General features: G+C 37.1%; 5 protein-coding genes across 6 annotated transcripts; 1 reads left to right on the top strand and 4 right to left on the bottom strand.

Moving 5' to 3' along the window:
- Window positions 131–5,397, bottom strand: LOC18603839 (alpha-mannosidase I MNS5). Its single transcript, XM_018117981.1, has 15 exons — window positions 5,106–5,397; window positions 4,559–4,601; window positions 4,407–4,472; window positions 4,272–4,333; window positions 4,021–4,120; window positions 3,624–3,806; window positions 3,200–3,248; window positions 2,936–3,115; window positions 2,595–2,715; window positions 1,906–1,987; window positions 1,733–1,818; window positions 1,511–1,611; window positions 1,209–1,350; window positions 958–1,108; window positions 131–837 (listed from the first exon to the last, which is right to left on the bottom strand). Exons 1-15 carry the CDS (start codon window positions 5,243–5,245, stop codon window positions 616–618), a joined length of 1,728 nt encoding a protein of 575 aa, XP_017973470.1. The 5' UTR covers window positions 5,246–5,397; the 3' UTR covers window positions 131–615.
- Window positions 6,052–7,401, top strand: LOC18603838 (peroxidase 31). The gene has a single exon (XM_007036049.2). The coding sequence runs from the start codon at window positions 6,260–6,262 to the stop codon at window positions 7,250–7,252; it is 993 nt and encodes a 330-aa protein (XP_007036111.2). The 5' UTR covers window positions 6,052–6,259; the 3' UTR covers window positions 7,253–7,401.
- Window positions 7,923–10,220, bottom strand: LOC108661396. The gene is made up of 2 exons (XM_018117862.1): window positions 10,135–10,220; window positions 7,923–8,865 (listed from the first exon to the last, which is right to left on the bottom strand). Exons 1-2 carry the CDS (start codon window positions 10,135–10,137, stop codon window positions 8,179–8,181), a joined length of 690 nt encoding a protein of 229 aa, XP_017973351.1. The 5' UTR covers window positions 10,138–10,220; the 3' UTR covers window positions 7,923–8,178.
- Window positions 9,547–12,788, bottom strand: LOC18603837 (putative DNA glycosylase At3g47830). 2 transcript variants are annotated; one of them, XM_018117861.1, is made up of 5 exons: window positions 12,574–12,788; window positions 11,919–12,318; window positions 11,286–11,486; window positions 10,332–10,388; window positions 9,547–10,264 (listed from the first exon to the last, which is right to left on the bottom strand). In XM_018117861.1, the coding sequence occupies exons 2-5, from the start codon at window positions 12,288–12,290 to the stop codon at window positions 10,016–10,018; spliced, it is 879 nt and encodes a 292-aa protein (XP_017973350.1). In that variant the 5' UTR covers window positions 12,291–12,318; window positions 12,574–12,788; the 3' UTR covers window positions 9,547–10,015. The 2 variants fall into 2 exon arrangements, with proteins under 2 accessions (XP_017973350.1, XP_007036109.2); XM_007036047.2 differs by lacking the exon at window positions 12,574–12,788 and having other exon boundaries at window positions 11,919–12,567.
- LOC18603836 (U-box domain-containing protein 38) lies at window positions 13,508–15,766 on the bottom strand. The gene has a single exon (XM_007036044.2). The coding sequence runs from the start codon at window positions 15,464–15,466 to the stop codon at window positions 13,817–13,819; it is 1,650 nt and encodes a 549-aa protein (XP_007036106.2). The 5' UTR covers window positions 15,467–15,766; the 3' UTR covers window positions 13,508–13,816.

Raw genomic sequence — 21,198 nt, 5'->3', positions numbered from 1 at the left:
AATTATTTGATTGAATGATTGATAAGCTGTGCTTAATCACACAGCATTGCACTGCCAGTTAGCAACTTCAGTAAAAGAAAAGGAGTTCGACATATCTTATCAGATAATGACATGATATCACATATCAGTATAAAACAATGACATAGGTACGTGATATTTTTCATTCAATAATCAAAAGTTTATTCCAATTCCCATGACCTATGGGCACAAGAGCATCAAAATAAGAGCAAGAATTTCTCAATGTGTCTGATTTTGCTGCATAAGGTTTCAGCATCACTATATCTAAATCTCATCACAACCATGATTGAAATCAGATTCTTTCTCTTTGTTAAGCAATCAATCAAAATTCGAATCATGGATTCAAGGACGATATGCTGGCTAAATTGCCACGATCTAAAGGAACATTTTCGAATTATATGACATCGCATGTCTGCATTATCTTGCAATTTCTATAACCTGTGTTTCTATGCCTTCTGCTTTTCCCTGTTTCCATCTATCATAGGCAGCTTACAAACTGAGGAAATAGCCTATCTCGCCACCAACTTTCTTGTAGAGCAATCTTTCCATAATTTTATGTCTTGCTAGAAAGAATACCTGGTTATATCTCTGAGATCATTAGATCCACAACCCACAGTAACCAGCCATGCTGCATGACCTTCTTCTACAATTAGTTGAGTCAACTCCACATTCCTCATCACTGAAACACCTATGGTCCCCACGAGAATCAGGGACGTGGCATGCACTCTCAATCTGTTGGACAGCATATCCTGACCTCAAAGCTGTTGCAGGACAGACTTGCAGAGACATTGCACTCGCTGGTCTTGTTGGCTGTTCACTCTGCATCGTTAAACTTATACACATTTAGTCTGGTGTTTTTGCTTGTTATATCACTATTTAGGATGGTAAAATTATGGTATTTTTATAAATGAATAATTAAGAAATAAGCAGAAGGACAACCTTTGCATATGTCCAGTTGGTAGGGATGTATGTCTCTGGAAGCCTCTCATGCCAAGAACTTAATATCGGAAGAGGATGACCCTCAGTTGTGAAAATATAATTCCGATCAACCAAAAAAGAATCATCAAAGAGAAGATACAAATACTTGCACCTACAGAAAATGGCAATGGAATACTTAAGAAACAGTGTCGGGCAGTGGAGATGCGTTTGTATGTCCTAAAAAAGGAATACGAATCAAACAATTATCTCACGTTTCAGCAAGAAAGAAGCTATGCTGATGATCTTCCAACTGCATGGTTGTCACATCTCTAACACTTGCAAATCCTCCTTCCACTTTGGTGTATGAATTAAGAGAGTTAACAATTGATTCACCAACTTGTATGTACCATGGGTCTGTATTCATAAAAGATTTTCAATTTCACATATAAGAGTAAATTCATTACAAAAGCCAGCTATGAAAAGTACCTATGAGATAATGAAATACAAAACTAAGGAAAACAAAAGCTTAAAAGATACAACAGAAAATACAACAACTGATGAAGAAGATTAGCACCTTTAGTTGCTTGATATAGGTAAAATGTGGACTCTGCCAACTCTGGCCGCAGAGGATAATACTTTTCAGTAGGATGCAACATCTGATGGTCCAGCAAGTACCTAGAAGGATTCTATACTTCAGGTCACTATTATTTGGATGAAAACAGAAATTATAAAAAACCAACCACATGTCCACAGCCATAACCAAAAGACCATAAATTTAAACTTCAAGGTCCAATACCTTTCCGGTAGAACTCCAAATTTCTCCCAGACATAAACAAACTCACGGTGTGATGAATTAGCAGCTCCAATATCCCCCACAAGAACCTAATACAAGACTTCTAACATTAAATTAGAAGACCCTTTCCAAGGAAACAAACTACGAATCTGGTGTCAGGGGCTTGAGTTACTTGCCTGTAAACCAGGCCAAAAGGCTTGAAGGCTTGTAAGCTGCCAATATGTTGCTTTTCCTGTCCTCATATCAGCTTCATGGTACCTTTATGACAAAAATGTGCTCACAATCAGTTAGTGTTAATTTGTCTAGCTCTCAAGTAAAGTTATTGCTATAGCCAGCTGTCAAAAGTTGCATTTTTTAAAATACTGTTTTAAGGCTTGACATGTGTCTTTTACATTAAATGATACATAAATTATAAATTTTCCAAAATTCAAATTATCAAAGAGTTAAAAGAAAGATGTGATAGAACAAAGTCAATAAGATCTGAGAAAAGAGTAAAATATTAAAGACAATGCATTACCGCAGAATTAAAGAGTAAAGCCTAGCTACCTTGGTCTCCAAGTCACGAAAATTCCTAAAAGCTTTGCTTCAAAGAATTTCAACCAAACTTCCAATTATTGCATGCCATCACTAAAGTAAATAATGTGTACACATATAATATGACATCAAAGTTGTTTTACAGTTTAACCTTGTGGCCAGGACCCACAGTTTAGACAAGTTGATGGAATTGAAGTGAAAAGAGTTTTATTCACAGTAATATGCAAGGCTGGAAAGAGTTTTATTGACCATGTATCTCAATGGATTTAGATAAACTTCATCATAAGACAACATAATAAGTAAATCTAAAGACACATCATTAGTGCAGTACCATGAACCATGTCTGAAATACTTCTGTACTGCAAGATAAGCAGAATGAAACATTCTCCAGTAGTCCTCCTTTCCGAAAAGAATATAAGCCTTGCATAGGTACTCATAGAATGAATCAACCCCTTAGAAAACCCACACAAAATCTATCATCAGAAAAATAATAATAATAATAAGATAAAAGGGTTGATGATTCAATCATACAATTCAATTGGAATGCATTTCAAATCTAAAATAGAAAATCAATGCCACCCATGTGATGCAAGAATGCCACTATATTCTAGCAACCTTATGCACTGCATGATAGAAGATCTTGCATGACTTCAAAGTCCAGATAGCACATACCAGCACCAATGCCAGATGAATATTCAATCCATTCCCCAGTTATCACATCCAGTGTTGTTCCTAGTAGATTTAAGGAACTACGCATGCTCCATAATTTACGTAGAGCACGTAAAGCTGCAGATTCGTATCTGGGGTCACCAGTTAATCGTGATAATGCTCCCATTTCAAGAATCAGAGAACCTGAATAGACATGGAAAATCAACAATTATAGGATAGCATAGTTTAAGATCGACACATCTTACATTGTTCTAAAAAGAGCCTTACCACACCCTGAAGTGCTCGTTTCCGTAGTCTCATTTTCCATTACTCCATACTGCCCACAGAATTTTGCATTGATGCGGAGTCATATATCCTCTTAACAAACAAAATCAACAGAGCATATTCATACTTCCCAGAAATTAAAAGGTAAACTTCCAATCGAAAAGATCATGTGAGCTAAGGGAAGTCTCAAACATGTCAGTACCAGATAAAATCGGCCCAGCATCCAAGTGTCTTAGCTTTTCTAAAGGTTGTTTGCTCTATTGGTTTTTGCTGGACGGTTTTTAAGCACATTCGCATTTTTACCGACATCATGTAGTTTATTACTAGCACAAAATGGCTGTACATGCAACACTAATCATCACAAAGTATATTCTATTTTAAACTTCAATATGTAATACAGCTGTCACTAGCATGTTTTAGGCAATACCTTTAAGTTAATCCAGGCATATGGTAACCCTGTGGGTGTATCAAAAGCAGGTAAAAAGCGCCGCCCCAAATCTTCAGCAAGATTAAGCAGCTGGTTCTTGTAAGATCCGTGAACCAACCTGTTTGTAGAATCAGTTGCAAGAATATGAGCAGAAATAAGTCCTCCAAGAACTCTTATGTTGCACTACACAACAGAAATCAAGTGAAAAGGGATGTAATTAGAAATGCCCCATGTAAGTTGCTCAAGCTGAGAATGAAACCTACAACTCTTAAGAGATAGAACTACAGACTCCTGTAGCAATAAGTTTCAAATATCATCAATTACATTATGAAAAACTTAACACAAACATAACCCAATTTAATTCTATCTCTGCATAAAAAGATATCATATTAGATACCTCAAAAAGATTTATCCTCGCATCAATATTGAAAGTCAGATTTTCAGATAGCCAAATAACTGCCCGCTCAAATTCTGTGTTATTACCCATGATAACCAGGCTGGGAAGAGCAGAAAACTTGTATCAGAACAAGGACTTGTCCTAAGTCCTAATCAGAATTCACACAAGTACAAAAATGAATATATAGTTGGTGCTAACATGCAGTCATTAATTTATTGCATACAAATTTTTGTTTAGATAATCAGTAATACCTGGACAATGATTCAATAAGAGTAAGGGCAGATCCATTATAGTCTTGCGGTAAGTGTTCAAGCTGCAAGTTGAAGAATAGATTGTTATCACACCATTCAGTTGAATACTGTCATTCTCAACTAATAATTTATTACCTTCAAATTTCCTAGCTCGCTAAGAGAGTCAGTGAAGCTTTTAGTAAGTGGCTTCAGCTCGTCATGCTGTGAAGAATTGAAACATAATTCAATACCAATTGCAACAAAAGAGATATAGTGGCTTAATATATGGAAGTAGGACATCAACCGACCGGGAACGCATGTGTCATGTAGTTTTCATATGCATGATAGAACCTGCAAAGAGGAGTATATAGTGAATAAATTGGCCGAGAAAATGTTTAAGAATATATAGATGTCAATCCAAAAGGCACAAAATTCAGATACTTGGACAAACTCAATGGAATCAAGATTGAGTTGCAGTTCAAATTATGATATAGCCTCTGATAATTCAATCAAAACTTCACCTTCCTTTGGTTACTAGAAAATTTCTTTCCTTGATGCATAATTCTCAAGTTAACTGAAACGTGTCATTTGCAGTATCAAGCTCAAACAAGTGAATAGACATATAAAATTTCTAGGTCCTAAACAGTGAAGAGTTTGAGATTAAACCATATATCACATATTGCCTTTCCTTCTCCTACATTTCCTCGATAACCAAAGAGAATCAACTACCCGAACCAAAAAAAAACTTCAAATTGATCAATACCCATTAGTACAAGTACATCAAAATCAAATACCCAATAATCAAAACTGGAATTTTGAAGCAAAATATAAAGTGATAAAAAGTTTTGGGCTTACATCTCTCTAACTTTCTCTCTCATGTGTCTCTTCTTAGCTGCCCAACGGGAATCAAGGTGAGACATGGAAGGAGAAAACAAGGTAGGAGAAATAAGGAGGAACAAGAGAAGCCAAGGCCCATAATTGCGAGGTAAAAACATGGTCTGGTCTTGTCTTGAATTTGGACAAGAAATACGAGTTAAAAACTGAATTTTTATGTTTTAAGAGAGAAGGATAGTCAAGAGTAGGAGGTGGGAGTAGATCCGGGAGGAGTAGAGGCTGATATAGTGAGCCAAAGGCAGTGGTAAATCAAAAGTATCAACTGAATAAGGAAATGAGAATGGAGATTGACATGGCATACAAGGAATTGACCAATCACAACTTTGCAAGAAAGTCGATAGCCAATCACATGTTGGTCAAATGTTCCAGCCCATTTTAATGATTTTAACAAAGGTAAACCTACCAGCCATGCAGTAAACAATAGTTGAGCATATGTGGGTGTTTTTCTACTTGAGTTATTTCGATTTAATCTGGTGAATATTCAGGAGTGACCAGAGGAGTCAAATTCAAGCATTAATACGCTGCTGGAATGATTTTCGATACCCCGTGGAATCAAAAAAGGTAGTGCACCTTTGTTCCACTACATTCATATCCCATGGGAGCTTACATATGTTTTATGATTTTTCTCGTCATTAATCTTGTTGATGGACTGACTGCACATGATCACATCTTTTTTGTTTGGTCGATTTAGGGACTCTGGGTCTGGGTGTGGGTGTGGTCAACGCAGTTGTGCCTGTGTGTGTTTTTCATCCTAAGAAACAGATCAAGATTCAAGGCCAAATTAGCCATGGAGAACTGCCGGTTCTGCGCACTCCACGCTCAAACAGCTACGCCAATCAGCCAAGAGTTAACATGCAAAAGCAATGCAAACACTGGGGACAGCGAACAAAAAAAATTCATGACAAATAAAGCCCTACTCAATAACAGAAAAAACAGAAACTTGCTTCTCCTAAAACCCCTCCCATCCATGAGAGTCCCCCACATTTTTTCCCTCTCCCATTTTGCCTTTTCATCCTCTTGCTTCCTTTCTTTTTCTCTGTCTTTCTTCCTTTCCATAGGGGAAAAACCCCCTCAGGAACAGGAAAGCAGGAAAGGCCTTTGTCTCCCTCCTCACCATGGCTTTTCCTTCCTTTCTCTTCCTCATTCCCCTCTTCCTCCTCCTCTCCATCCCTTTCTCAGAATCCAAGCTCTCCACTGACTATTACAAAAACTCATGCCCTAACTTGGAAAGCATCATTCGAGAAACAGTCACCAACAAGCAGATCAGCAACCCCACCACGGCCGCAGCCACCCTCCGTCTCTTCTTCCACGACTGCATGGTAGGAGGCTGTGACGCTTCAGTCCTTATCTCCTCCAATTCCTTCAACAAGGCCGAACGTGACGCAGACATCAACCTGTCTCTTCCAGGGGATGCTTTTGATGTCATCGTCCGTGCAAAGACTGCTATCGAGCTCTCTTGCCCTGGCATTGTCTCATGCGCTGACATCCTCGCCCTTGCTACACGCAACGTCATCAACATGGTTGGTGGACCCTTCTACGCCGTTAGGCTTGGCCGCAAAGACAGCCTGCTGTCTACGATCTCCAGCGTCGAAGGCAACCTCCCGAGAGCTAACACGACCATGGATGAAATCATCAGGATGTTTGAATCCAAGAAATTCACAGTTCAAGAGATGGTTGCCCTTAATGGTGCGCACACCATTGGGTTCTCTCACTGCAAAGAGTTTGCATACAGGCTTTACAACTACAAAAAAAATACCCCAACTGACCCTGGTTATCATCCAAAGTATGCTGCGGCTCTAAAGAAAGTGTGTGAAAATTATACCAAGGATACTGCAATGTCAGCTTTCAATGACGCCATGACTCCCTCAAAGTTTGATAACATGTATTACCAGAACTTACTGAGGGGGCTGGGGCTGTTGGAATCAGATAATGCGCTACTGAAAGACCCCAGGACGAGGCCTTTTGCGCAATTGTATGCTACAAACCAGACTGCATTTTTCAATGATTTCGCTCGAGCAATGGAGAAGCTCAGCAGGTATGGGATTAAGACTGGGAGGAAAGGAGAGGTGAGGCGCAAATGTGATGCCTTTAACTCTATTCAGACATAGATTTTTTTATTTCAGCTTTCGTTTTTTGGTGATGGCCATGGATGTGAGCATAAAAGGAAGAGATTGTATTGTATTTTTATTATTATTTTCCCTTTTTATGAAATGATTTATATATGTGAGGATGGATGACTTTTCAATGTTGTTGCAAATTAACTATTGATAGGGATGATGACTTGTATGACTACAAAAAGATCAAGATGTGCAAGAATTTGTAGTTTTTATAGTAGGGATTGTTCTGCTTAATTCATACATCTCTTGATTGTTGGGGGGGTTCCTCAAGCAACAATTATTTACGGACTCAAAAGTTTTTCCTCTTTCAATCATTCCAAAACAGAGTGAACAGCATTGAATTATTTGCTTCTCAAAATCAAGTATCCTTTTTCTGCACGGAATTGGTGCAATATTTTTGGGTTGCTCAAAATCCATCTTATAACTTAAAAAAAGTATATAAAGCCAAGCCAACAGCTGTGAAAGAGGCTTTAAGCAAAATTATGGACATCCTAAAGTTTGAAGTTGAGCTTATCTGAATACTGTTCAACACACATCAGCAAAGGAAATAGACTACCATGCTCAACCTTGTATCAGACACATCAGATGTAAGCAAAGGGTGTGCTCTCTTGCACCCTGGCAAACAGCATAATTTCTCAATATTTTTTTGAATAAAATAGAAGAAAAGGAACTTGCAGACAATTCATCACTTGTTTGAAAACAATAACAATCCACTCAGAAAATGTGTCCGCTTTCTGAAAGGATGAGTAGCATACATGGCAAGCAAAAAAATAGAAAGAAAGCAATCGAAAAACTAGTTAGAGATTTCTAGAAAGATTTACAAGATCATGGACGATTTTATTATATATATTCCCTTCATACTCCATACTCCAGACTCCAGACCGGAGAATTGGTGAACTCAATAGTACTACAGAAAATTAGCCTTCTTTACATTTTCCCAACTCTACCATGTTCCCATTTCTGGAGGAGCTGTGGATAGCTGGTGGAGCAAGTCCTAACCGAGTATACAGACTCTCACAATCCTTTGAAATATAAGATGGAGACGGCTTGATGACAATGTGCCTGCCGCAAGTGCCTTCCTCAAAATGGTCATGATGAGAAGGCAAAGGAATAGAATGACAGAAGTCAGCCAGGCTGCAGTATAAATTTTGATTCTGATCAAGAGTAGTCTTGAAGTTAATTAGAAACTCCTTGAACAGTGTGTACTCGGGTACACAAGGAGGCCGGGAATTGGAAGATGGAAGAGAACAATGCTGCGTGACACCGCTGTAATCGTGGGGAGGTTCATCCACAAAGCTCAAGTTTGTGCTCTTTGGCTGAAGCTGCATTCTTCTCTTCTTTAGCCTCTCAGACTTATGGGCATTTTGGTGTCCCCCAAGAGCCTGTGAGTTTGTAAACTTCTTGAGGCAAAACTGACATTCATACTTTCTCTTCTCTAGTTTCCTAGTCACGCTTTTCTCTTTAACAGTTTTCCCCGCCTTAGACAAAATGTTCTCTAATGACTTTCCTGAATCTTTCACTTCTTCAGATCTCCCTGGCCAATTTTCATCACCTTCATGAAAACTCAGCTCAAACCCAAATAACCTCAACTGTTCCTTGCCCATCTGAATTTTGCAGTGAAACCATCAAATATAACACTCACAAGCAAGAAAAGGCTGGAAGCAGCAATGTGTATATCTTATTCTATTATATAGAAAGTCTAGGACATCCTAGAATGCTTCTCTCCAATTTATAGAAATCTGATTTGGATTAGGTGATGTAAGCTTCCAAATATGAACAGTGAAAAGGCATCAAACAAAGCCATGGAAAATAAGGAAGGAAAAAGAAAAAAAAATCAGATTTAAACACAGAATAAAAAGTTTTAATACATATATTCCTTCAGGTATTCATCATAGCAGTCCATTTTGATGCCACTCTTCTATTTTATATAAAAAGTCTTGATGAATGGTAATACTTTAACATGCAATTGCATAACAACTTGAGCATATTAAAATTCATATTTGATAATGATCTAAAGTAATGCGAAAAGTCAAAAAGAGGGTGAGGATGCTAGCTAGGACAGCACTAACTTCCAAACCAGTTATATCCCAAAAATATCTATGTGCTTCTCCATGCACATGGTTAGTATCTGCAAATTGTGACCCCTGTACTACTGTGACTTCGGCTCCTAATCGAACCATTTTATAACAACTCTTCCAGCAACTGAATATACAACAGTAGTTTGCTTAAGAAACAAAAGGAATAATAAAGTGGATAATGATGTAAGCATATCTACCAAGAAAGGATAACAAAGAAGATCTGGTCATATCTTTTTAAATCGTGCAAACACCAAATTCTATACAAATAAGGAAACTTTATAGCAATGTTGTCATTTGCGACTCATACTTTATAGGTAAACTAAAGTTCGGAATCTGATTATTAGGGAATACACTTTCAACCCTCTGGGACAAGTATAAACTATTGGATTGTGTTCGCATCCCACTCTTCTTTTCCTTCACAAAGTACTACAAATTTCATTTGTTGCTTTGGAAAGAACTCATATGCACTAAGGCACTGCATTTGTCCTGATGGCCAAATCATGTCTCCTTTATAGTGATTGTTAGTACTCATCTTATTTGCTGTCAATATGTGCAACTTGTTCATGAAATTTTCTTTCTAATCCTGTGGTCCAAATTCTCAAAACCAAATAATTAAGAAAGAGCACAAAAGAGAAACAAAGTGACGTTAAATAAGGATTGAATTGGAGCACAAAGATTACTGGATTTTGTTCACGCTAGAGTTCTTGCAGTAAGTACATAGTGGACATGAATCATCATTGCGTGCCGATTTTTGCTGGCTACTACCTTTCATTGTGCATTTGCGGCAAAGCTTACCATGCGTATACAGAAGGCAGTTCAGATCAAACTTAAGTTTATTTGGGATCCTTCGGTTCAGATGAAGGTATGTCTTATTCCTGTCCGCTGTAGCTGGGACCCAACCAATGGCCCTTGCAATCTCAAACACCTGCATAGATATTTGAGAGCTAATAAGTTTCATACAGCGAAAGCAACTGGAGCAATCTGCTACTCACATGTGTGTCCACTGGGAAATCATCTTGCTGAAGATTGAACATCAAAACACAAGCCACCTGCCATGTCCCAAGTATTGAGTTTTATATGATTAAACTGGGGATCTGAATGCTGAGATTATTAAGTAATTCACAACAACAATCAACGAAGCTGAATCATAACTTCAACAACAGGATGACAAACCAAAAGAGTTCTATTTTTTGGCCATTCAATTAAGAAGGTTTAAACAGCTAAATGACTACGTCTAAATAAGAAACCCGAGTTACGTATCTTTAACTTACTACCTAAACCTAGTCAGCTTGATACAAGGTACAAAATGTATAAATTTCTGATTAAGTAACATATGTGCTACCATTCTACATAATGATCCAATTCTCAATCTAATTCACAAATAACAAGCACACCAGTGTTGATTTCTTATTGGATTAACCTTTCATTTATTTCACTGCTAATTTCATATCAATAGCATGGACATGAGCGTATAAACTTAAGTAAAATAGCAATAAAATGATTATTTTAAAAAAGAATGATACCATATTTTGTGGAAATTTGACTCAGATACACACATGTGCAAGAATAGATTAAATTTGCCATCAAGGCTAGATGTAGGTGATTGGTGACGCAAACAAATACATTATACTTGTTTGCTTGCTGCACGAAAAGAAAAATAGACTGATTTAATGTTCGCAGGACAAGTATGCCATGACAACCAATGTGACCTTTGAAAAAGATCAGCAACAAGAGCAAACTTGCCATAGAAGAGAAAGCAATAAATTTAATTATTTGTATACACAAGACATTCATATGAAGGTAAGACAACCCCAAGCGCAAGTATTCTCCAATTTCCTTCAATGCTCAAAAGGAGTAAGCAGTGCTATATTTTCTTCCTTCAAAGAAAAGTACTGGATTCAAAATACTTAAACCTTCCTGCTGAAAGTCCATCTATGGAAACTTACCGTCTTAGGGCCAACCCCTTTAAAATTGGAGAGCTCAGCCTTGATTTCATCAATTGACAAATCTCGTAAATACTCAAAGCATAGTTTGCCCTTTCTTTCATGCAGACACCTCAACACATTCTTAATACAAGAGGCCTTCCTTGGTGCTAGACCTCCGCATCTTATTGCATTTTCTAGATTTTTTGACTCAGCAGCAAGTACCTGAATAAAAACAAAAGTTAACAACACATAACCCATATCAACTCATGAAAATGTGACTCCAAATTGAAACAATCAAAAGTAACTTAAACAATTAAAAAATATTCAAATTCACCCCTCAAGACTAAACACTCCTCAATCCCACATAACTTTGAAGCATTTTAAGTTAAAACAACACAATACCATAAAGGCAATAAAAAACCTGTAAAATGTTCCATAGGTAAATCACCAATTCTTCATTAGCCAAATATATAAGAGGTAACATTAAAGAAAAAAGGAAAAGGAAATTCTTGTTATTAACTGATAACCAATGAAGCCAAAAATTGAAAACAAAAATAACCAATCTAATCAACAAATAGCAATATCCATCAAGGCAAAACGAGGAGAAAATAGAAAGAACTGACAAGAAAACGAAAGAAAGCCCAGAAAGCTTACATCTTCCCAGGTGGGAAAAGCAGACTTTAGAGAAGCAAAAGCCTTTTGGGAATTGAGCTCAGTAGTATTCTGAGAGAGCACAGTTTTCACCAGACCATCCAACACACTCTCTTCCCCATCATCATAATTGTTATCCAAAGGCTCTGATTTGGCGTCGATGGTGGGCTCGGTTTTGATGAGCCTCTGATGGCGGTACTTGAGGAACTCTGCAGGGAAACCATGGAGAGCCAAGAGCTCGTCTCTTACGGATCTGCATTCGTCAGGGGTGGGTCTATGGTGAGATGGGTATGGCTCCTCGGTCGTTATTTTGGGTGTTTTGGAGTGGCCATCGATCCCAAGCTGCTTCCTTTTGCGGCTTTTCTGCATTTTCATCTTGCCTTCGCGCCAGTTTGCTGATTTTCTTCATGAATATTGGGTAAAAAAAAAAAAGGGAGAAAAGCAAAGAGTCCACGTAAAATAGCAATGGGCTGTTTAATAATAAAAATTACATATGTAATTCAATACGAGACTAAATTAAAAGTTATGGGCTTTGGATACCCTCGTATGTATTGCAATTGCAATCAATTACTTACTGATAAAGAAAGGTAAAAAAGAGTAAAGAGAAAAGTTTAAAACAATAACAGCAAACGAAAAGCGACCGGAAAATCATTGCCACCTTTATGCTAAATCATGGTGTGACCAAGATCGTGTTTGTTTCTCTTGGGAAGGAATGCCATGCCATGCCATCTTTGCCTCTGCTTGTTTTTCCCTTGGGGTTAGCCAGATATTGAACCCCAAACGGCCAAACCCGAAATCTTATCAGATCCAACGCATATCATTTTTGGGTTTTCTTTTCTTTCATTCATTCTTTTTTTTTTTTTGGTGTGAAAACAATAGGTATGAATTAAACCAAACACGACATTAGAAAGTATTGAACAGTGAGTTGTCGACATGACGGTGCCATTATGGCTTGCATTTCTTTCATTGAAACGGATGTTTTGTCAGTTACTATTCTATACAACTGCTAAATCTAAAGAGGACTAATACTAATACAAGTCAACGTGGATTTCCTTCCCTCCCCTCACACAAACTACTTGCTCGCCGGTTCCCGGAACCTAACAAGCTGGTTTTGGGCAGTTGGCATACTAGTTCACAAGGCTGTAAGACTAAGAAACAGAGCCAACAGGTACTATAGACTGCTGGTGATACCCTCTGTTTCTATGGGATGAACCAAGCATCACGCAAACCACCCTGTATGCAACAACATCATACTTACGATGTTTGGTTTTTATGCTTTGAGTGTGCATAAAAACCGGTTGGATGCTTGAGGGCAGCTACCAATTCCAGAACACAGTTTGCATTTTGCCCCCACAAATACAATGCATAAATCCTCTTCAATGGATGGAAAATATGGTATACACAATTTCCCGTTCTGTATGTATGTTTCTTCACATTCTTCAGAGACAATGTGTGTGTTACACTTGCAACACATACTGATCTGACAAGTTTCTTTAATGGTGGTGTATAGTCCCCACCCCATTCAGCACATGCTAGCAAATAATTGTCATGAAAAAACATGACAGTCCCCACTTCCAACCCAACAAACCAAATTGGCAACCATGTTTGCAGCTAATATTTATTGCTCCAGAGGAAGAACAAACTACATAAAAATGTGTTGTTCAGATTCACTCAGGACTTGCCTTTACAACAAAAGGATTCTCACTAACATGTTGCATCAACAATTTTTAATACAAAAATTCAATCGTAACCTAAAGAAGCTAAAACCCCAAAACCCCAGAGATTTGAATGTACAAATTCACATCCCAAGTCATGAACAAAACCCTATTCTCACAAGAAGGAAATGAACTTCCCTCCAAAATAAAAACCAATAATTACATTCACATAACCCACAAAAACTACTAAAAGTTGGTAGAATTTGCACCGAAAACATCTCTACCAGCTCGGTACCGAGAGCGACTGAGCCCACCCGCGTCCAAAGCACCTTCCCAATCAATCTCCTCATCTTCCTCTTCCTCTCTTCCTCTCATCATCTGCAAAATCCTTATCGCTTTCTCTTTGGCTCTTTGGCTCCCTCTCTCCTCGACTTCCCTTAAGACCTCCATGGCTCTCGCTTCTTTTGCTAATCCCTTGAACCTCATGCTGCCATGACTCAATGCAAACAACGCCGCAACGCAGTTCTCCCGAGTCGCCTCGGGGACCAACTCGCTTTCCCTCAACATCCCCACCAATATCGCCACCGCATTGGCGTCCAGCATCGCTGACTTCCCCTCCGTGCTCGCAGCTATATTACAGAGTATCAGTAGCACCCGACTCGCCGAATCCCCCGATTTCACCATCGACAACAGAGTCGAAACTGCGCCGAGTTTCACTAATTTAACTCGGTTTGACTGAATCAAAGAAAGATGGTAAAGAGCGAGTGCGGAATCGTGCCGAGTACGCTCGGAGTCTGATCTCAACGCGTGAAGCAACGGCTGCAACGCGCCTAAAACTCCAATCGCCATCTTATTTTCATCTTCCAAAGCTAAGCTAAAAAGCGCACCGGCAGCATGCTCTTGCGCCTCACTAGATCCCGCCTTTAACACATCAATCAAAAGCGGAACAAATCCTGACCTTAAGATCAAGACCTTGTTCGACTTCTCCAAGGAAAGATTAACAAGCGAAGCGATGGCGTTGGTTTGAACAACGTTGTATCTGGAAATGATTAGAGATCGGAGGGTCGATAGTAGCCGAGGAGAGCAAAGAGACACCCTAGCTTCTTCTTTAGTCCTCGTGATTTTCCTTAACGAAATCAAACCTGTTTCTTGCTCGTAAATATCGGAACTTTTAAGCTGTAAAAACAGCTCTTGTTCTTCAGGTGAAGAAGAAGAAGAAGAAGAAGACTGGAAATTAGGGTTTATCTCAGATTCGGTGATTTCAATGGACGAAGATGATGAGCCGGAAGTTGAGAAACACGCGGGGCGGGTGGCAAGTGGTAACGGCGTGTGGGGACTATTGGCGGTAATAATAACGGATTCATCAGAAGATGACGAGGTGGAGCAGTATAAGTTGTTGTTGACGCGTGGTCCTATCTCGGTGGCCGCGTGGGAGAACAAAACAGGCGGGTTTTCAGCAACGGCTTTCAAAAGTTCCCGCTCCGAGATCCGAATATCGGGAGCCGACGTAAGCGTGGAAGGACTTTGGTGTTGAATCTTGGAACGGACGATTTTCTCGACGGAGGTGTAATCGAGGGGGGTGGGGTCTTGGGTGTGGTGGTCGCGGCACCAGGTGAGGATGGTGGTTTTGATGGCGAGGTTGGGGATGGTGGTGGAGAAGTCCGGGATTGAGCCGTCGGGGAGAGTCGGGGTGAAGCCGAGGTCGCGGCAGACTTGGATGGAGATTCGATCGAAGGATTGACCGGAGGGGACTACAACGGGGTCGAACATCAAAGACCCAGATATTGGGCAGAGGAATTCGGGTGGGGTTTGGGTCTCGGAATGCTTGGGAGATGAAGAAGAATTGTGACGATGGTAAAATGAAATTTTCCACCTGTGCTTTCCATTTCCTCCCATAATGACAAGAAGAAAGCTAAAATTTGGGTAATTCTTTGATTGGAGGAATTGGGTAGAGAATGAGAGCAGGAGCAGAGCTGGGGAAGCTGAAAGCTGAAGCAGAGATATTCTAGCAAGCCTCTACCTTTTTCTTGCCCTCGGAAAGATTAGGCTGGGTCACTGCCTGTGGGACGTAATTACATAATTGGCCTTGTCTTTGTTTGGGCTTCTAGAGTTTGGATTCTTTTTCTTTTATTCTTTAATTTTGGGTCAGAGTACTACAAGGTTGACTGGTCATTAATGGTTGAGATTGGAATTATAAACAATCATCAAATGTCTTTCATAAGCATTAACAGTACAGAAAGGCCTTCATTTAATTTATCAAAAATCACTTCCGTAGGTATCTAATTGAATGAAAATAACTTGATTATAATTTGAATAGGGTTAATAACAAATTTAATAATCAAAAAATTATATTCAAAATGTTCCATTAATATTTCTAGCTATATATATTGACTTGCATCATTCCAAATAATCAAGGTAAAATCTTATCTTTTCCATCTTTAATTTTCCCTTTAGTACATATACATATACATAAGAAAAAGTATATATAAAAAATAAATATTTGAGCATTTGGCTCATCCGTATAAAGAATAAAATTCAAATCTCCATCTCTAATTATATAATATATATATATATATATATAAGAAACAAAGGATTTAACCTTAATTACTTGAAATATAATCATGAAATTAGTGTTGTTGCAATTAATGGCTCATGTGAAAGAAGATTGCTTGCATACTCCTAAGTAGTAACTAACTCTTGATCAAGAAGAATTCTTCTTCTTCTTCTTCTTCTTCTTCTTTCGTTCTTTTTTAGTTTATGATTAAGATTGTTTATTATTAATTGTTAGTTGGCTAATAGGCAGGGGACCCATGATATCAACTTAATTATTCTTGTCCTCCTCGAATCATACACTTCTGCTTATTTCTGTCCGTTTGACCTTCAAACTTTGTGTTCATCATATAAAATTTGTCTGCAAATCTAGTATATATCTTATGATATAAACAAAAGTCCTTCTCCCTTTCCTAACAGATTTAATTACAATAACAACACCAAAATATTTTTGTTTGGGCAAAGTTAAACTCAACTCCTTTCATATTGCAATCTTTTGTAGGACTTTTTAAATGAAAAATACATATATTTATTATTAAATTAAATGTTTGAATTTGACAGAACTAATTAGATTGTGAGGTCAAAATTTTGATTAATTGGTGATGCTGAAATATAATTAACTAATATAGTTTATTTAACTCAAAGGCCAGCTAGCAAAGTCATGCATTAGCCACCCCATTTGATCCGTCTTTGCAAGTTGTGAGGTAGTGTTCATATGTATTTAGAAATAATATATTTACTAGCCTGAGGATTAAAGGATTGACCATGTCAATGAAAACTCTCTTTTTTTTGCCCTTATCTTTTCAATTTTATTTAATAGTATCTTTCTGGCCAATCTTTTTCTAATAGTTGAATTTAGCAACCTTGAACAGTTCTTGATGTGAAAAATTTTAGATGATTTCAGTAAGTATCAAAGTCGTTACATACATAAATTACTTAAGATTATAAGTATATATTAATTACGACTTTCAAAAAAAAGCATATATTAATTACATCTTACAAGCAATTTGAAATACTCCAAGTTCCATCTTACCTTCAAATTTTCAAGGGTTTTTTATTTTGTATGATAGAATGGTACATGAATCACGAAATTGACAGCAATCCTTTAACTTTTTTATTTTGTATGCTGTCAATATCATCTAGATAGGTACAAAAGCAAATACCACTAATCCTTTTGAATAATAATAACAGTAATCATACTATTAAAATCAGTATCTCATTTTTTGATCTTTTATCTTTTGTTAGTGTCTTTGGAATATATATATATATATATGAAAGGGGTGATAATGTTTTGAACCGCCAATATGAACGACGATACATACTATACCTATTATTTTTTAGATACCGGTATCCGAATTCTATTATTTGTTGAGATACTAAAATTTTATAAATATTCAACTAATATTTAAAAGTTATAACTTAAATCTTACCCAGCTACCCATTGAATACCTTATTGTCATAATTAAGCATGAGGAGAAATAATATTAATATTAAATTGAAACATGATGCGGCCGTAATTAGTTAATTAAATTAATAAGAAACCCAAAGCTGGTAGGAAGCATGAAGATGTGTAATTTTTTTTTTTAAATTGGTGTTAATGAATTGTATTATAACTTATTAATTTCTTTATTGGGAAGAGACTGTTGGAGTAAACTGTCTTAATTTGTTGTTACTCGGCAAGAGAGAATCACAAGCAAAGAAAATTTGAGTTGGTAACAGCCTAGTTAGTCAACACTTGAATACTTTTCAATTCCCAAACCCACTCTGTCCAACCTTGCTACTTGCAACAAATACTAGTTTATGGTACTGATCTTCCAAAGACATGGTAAGCTTCAAACTCCCAAAGCTTAGTTTGGTATCCAATTCCAAACCTCGATGCATTTGCTTTCTTGTAGTTATTTATTGGGAGAAGACGAGATTCAAAATCGACTCTTTGAGTGAATTAGATACATACAATTAATGTTAATGTGCCATTAGCAACAGGACTTGATTAGTGACATTCAAAGAATAATCAACTAGCTAGGCTAGGAAGAGTTATAGTATAATTAGAGGTTATTCATTATGCAAATTAGAAACATAAAGATTAGATAGGTTTCTAACAGAGTGTTTGGCTTGGGGTTTTCTTAATTAGAATTTTTTTACATTTGGATGTTGTACTTTGTGATCCAACACACACAAAAACATTAATTTGCAATTGAAACCTAACCATATCTATATCTAACTATTAATATAAATTTAATCACAATTATAAGAAGGAGACAAACTTAATTATCATGGAATTCTTTTTTGAAATATTCCAAAGGGGCATCTCTTACGCTCCCTAAAGTGTGCTAAAAAGCCTTTACAATTAGGCAATACGAATACCCAACTTTTCCATGTTAAACATTAATGTATATTCCATGCATATATATGTAGTTTTGTTTTCTTGCATATTTAGTGCAAAAGCACCCATCTTTTTTGTTGAATGCCCAAAAGAATAATTAATACCCTCCTCCTCCTCCTCCTCCTTCCTTGTAGAATCAAAAAACCAACCAACTTTTTGGACCGTGCAGGATATAAAGTCATTTGTCCCTTGTGAAGGGGCTCTTTCAATTTTAAAAGGTATTTCCATCTAAAGTGAGCTAAGCTAACTAGCTCCAATACAATAATGCAAAGCAATCAAGCATGGTATGATAATGTTGTAATTTTTAGGTAGCCACCATCTTTGATGTTGTTTTTTCGATTTTAGTGGATTAATTAAATTATAGTTTGCAACAGGTCTAGCTTTCTTACTCCATAAGTAAGATAGAGTTGCATTGTTTGTTTGGGGTGGGAAAAACAAGTAGAGATTGAAGCACATCTTGCTTAAAACTACTTTTAAAGTTTCCCAGTTTAAACAACAGGATTAATCAAGATATCATTGAACATAGTCTAATCATGGAGAAATAGAGGGAAACTAGTTAGCTAACGAATGACTGCATGGTACTCTTGAATCAAAATCTTTCTTTTTCATTTGATGTCTCGCTTAATGTTTTTTTATAATTTTACATCACATGTTCGATAAAACTTTTTATATTAATATCAATCTTTTTGTTATGGTTTAAGATTTTTTTATTGATAATATAAAATTATATAAAAAAATATCAAAGAGTGACGAAGTAATAAGCATAGAGAATTTTTCATTCAGGTAACTGTTCCTACCGCTCACGTATTGATTTTCTGCCATGGACCAAATTAACCTTTCTTTATCTTGCGAGGTCAAGGCTAGGGATAGTTAGGGTACCCAAACTGTAGACGTTGACCTTAATGACGATGAGGTATTGGAACTATTAGGCGAAACTTGGGTTGATATTAACGCTCAAAGTTTGGGCTTGAGTCTTCACCTTTTTGAGAGGTTTGAACCATGAATCCGGATGACCAAGGTACACCCAGTACTCCAACCCCTTTTAAGGGGAGTGATGGCGACGTATATCTCCCTAGATTATGATAGTTTTAATAGAAAATTAGATTATTATTGGTGTAATAGGTTTGAGATGGTAATTATTTTTTTCAATTGAGTTCAAAATATTTTATAAAATAAATATATAATAGTAATTATATTTTCATATCTAATTATTAGTGTATATTGATATATATATATATATAAAATATATAATTATTGTTACTATAACCATCATGGTGGTATTTATAATAGTATTTCAATATAAAAACACACTTATAAATACCGTGATGAAAAAATAAAACTTTAAATAAAACCTCCAATTTTACGGTAAAAGAAAAAGACAGAAGTGGAAAATAAAAGAAAAAGAGAGAAATGGAAAGTGAAGAATCTTGAAATATGTAACTCTCACAAATTCAACAGGTCATGTGTCTCGCATATAAAAAGTCAAAAGAAATTCTAGAACAGAGAAAAAAATATAATTCAAATCCAATCCCATCAAACCCCAAGCTTACGCCTCCAAAAACGTAACTACGAAACTTAACCCTATCATTTCTCAGGCTTACACCCAAAAACTTTAATCACATGTCAAGTTAAAACCTAACTTAGCTCCATTGGACCTCAAACCTGCGCCCAAAAACCTAACCATAAACCCAACCCCATCAAAGCTAAAATCCACGCCCCTCAATCATGCCCAAAGCAAACCTAAACCCAAAAGCCCAAGTAAGTAAAAGAGTGCCAAGTGTCAAGACAAGGTCAAGCCAGGAGCCTTTTGTGGCTTTCTTTAAGTATAGTTATAGATAGCTACTATGAATATGAGCAGTTTGCAACTCCCAGCAGCAGAATTAATTTGGGGTGTTGGTGGCATATACAGGTTAATTTCTTTGAAAATAGTTGATCGTACACTCACTTGCGAGCTGAAACATGCATGAATGCATGTATCACTTTGAATCCTTGAAAACAATAATTTTGGTATATAGAGCCATGCAATGATTCATCTTATTTGATGCACCAACTATGCTTTCTGAAAACAATTAACACTACAAATGTGCCGAAATATTAAAAACAAACCAAGCTAAGTGTTGTACTTGGACTCCAGGAGGCAGCAAACCCATTTTCCAATCCAAGAAAAGCTTCCTGCATGCGCCCTTGCAATTAATCAACCTTCCAACTCCAAATAATTGCATTCAAAGCATGTTTGTTTGGATGGTTGGCTTATGATCTCCTCATTCAAAAAAGGTTGGAATTTTGTTTTCTAAAAAACTGATAGGGTACGTAGTTAACTTATGAAAAATGATGAATGAATTAACGCCAAGAAATATAAGAAGAAGCATGAAACATATCACCCTCACCATGTCCCTGCCCTGGGGCAAAGGCAACAACATGTAAAAAGTAGGTTGTTTATGGATGGGATTGGTATTATGAATGAAGGTGGTGGTTGTGTAGAAGGCGAAATCAGTTTTGTTTTTGAATTTTGATGATCAATCGTTTATTTGGGCACAACATTCTTTATAAGCTGTGCTGTGTTGCTCCAAATTAATAAGCGATTTCATCGTCGGCCATGCTAAGGTAAAATATGTTGATGGCAGGTCGGTCCCAAGGGCCAAGCGGATTACGTACGATGGGGCATGCACTGGGATGGGATTATCCGACCTTTCGT

Source organism: Theobroma cacao, chromosome 3, assembly GCF_000208745.1.
Source record: "Theobroma cacao cultivar B97-61/B2 chromosome 3, Criollo_cocoa_genome_V2, whole genome shotgun sequence".
NCBI classification, from domain to species: domain Eukaryota; kingdom Viridiplantae; phylum Streptophyta; class Magnoliopsida; order Malvales; family Malvaceae; genus Theobroma; species Theobroma cacao.
Note: the sequence above shows the minus strand (reverse complement) of the source record. Positions and strands in the feature narration are given on the sequence as shown.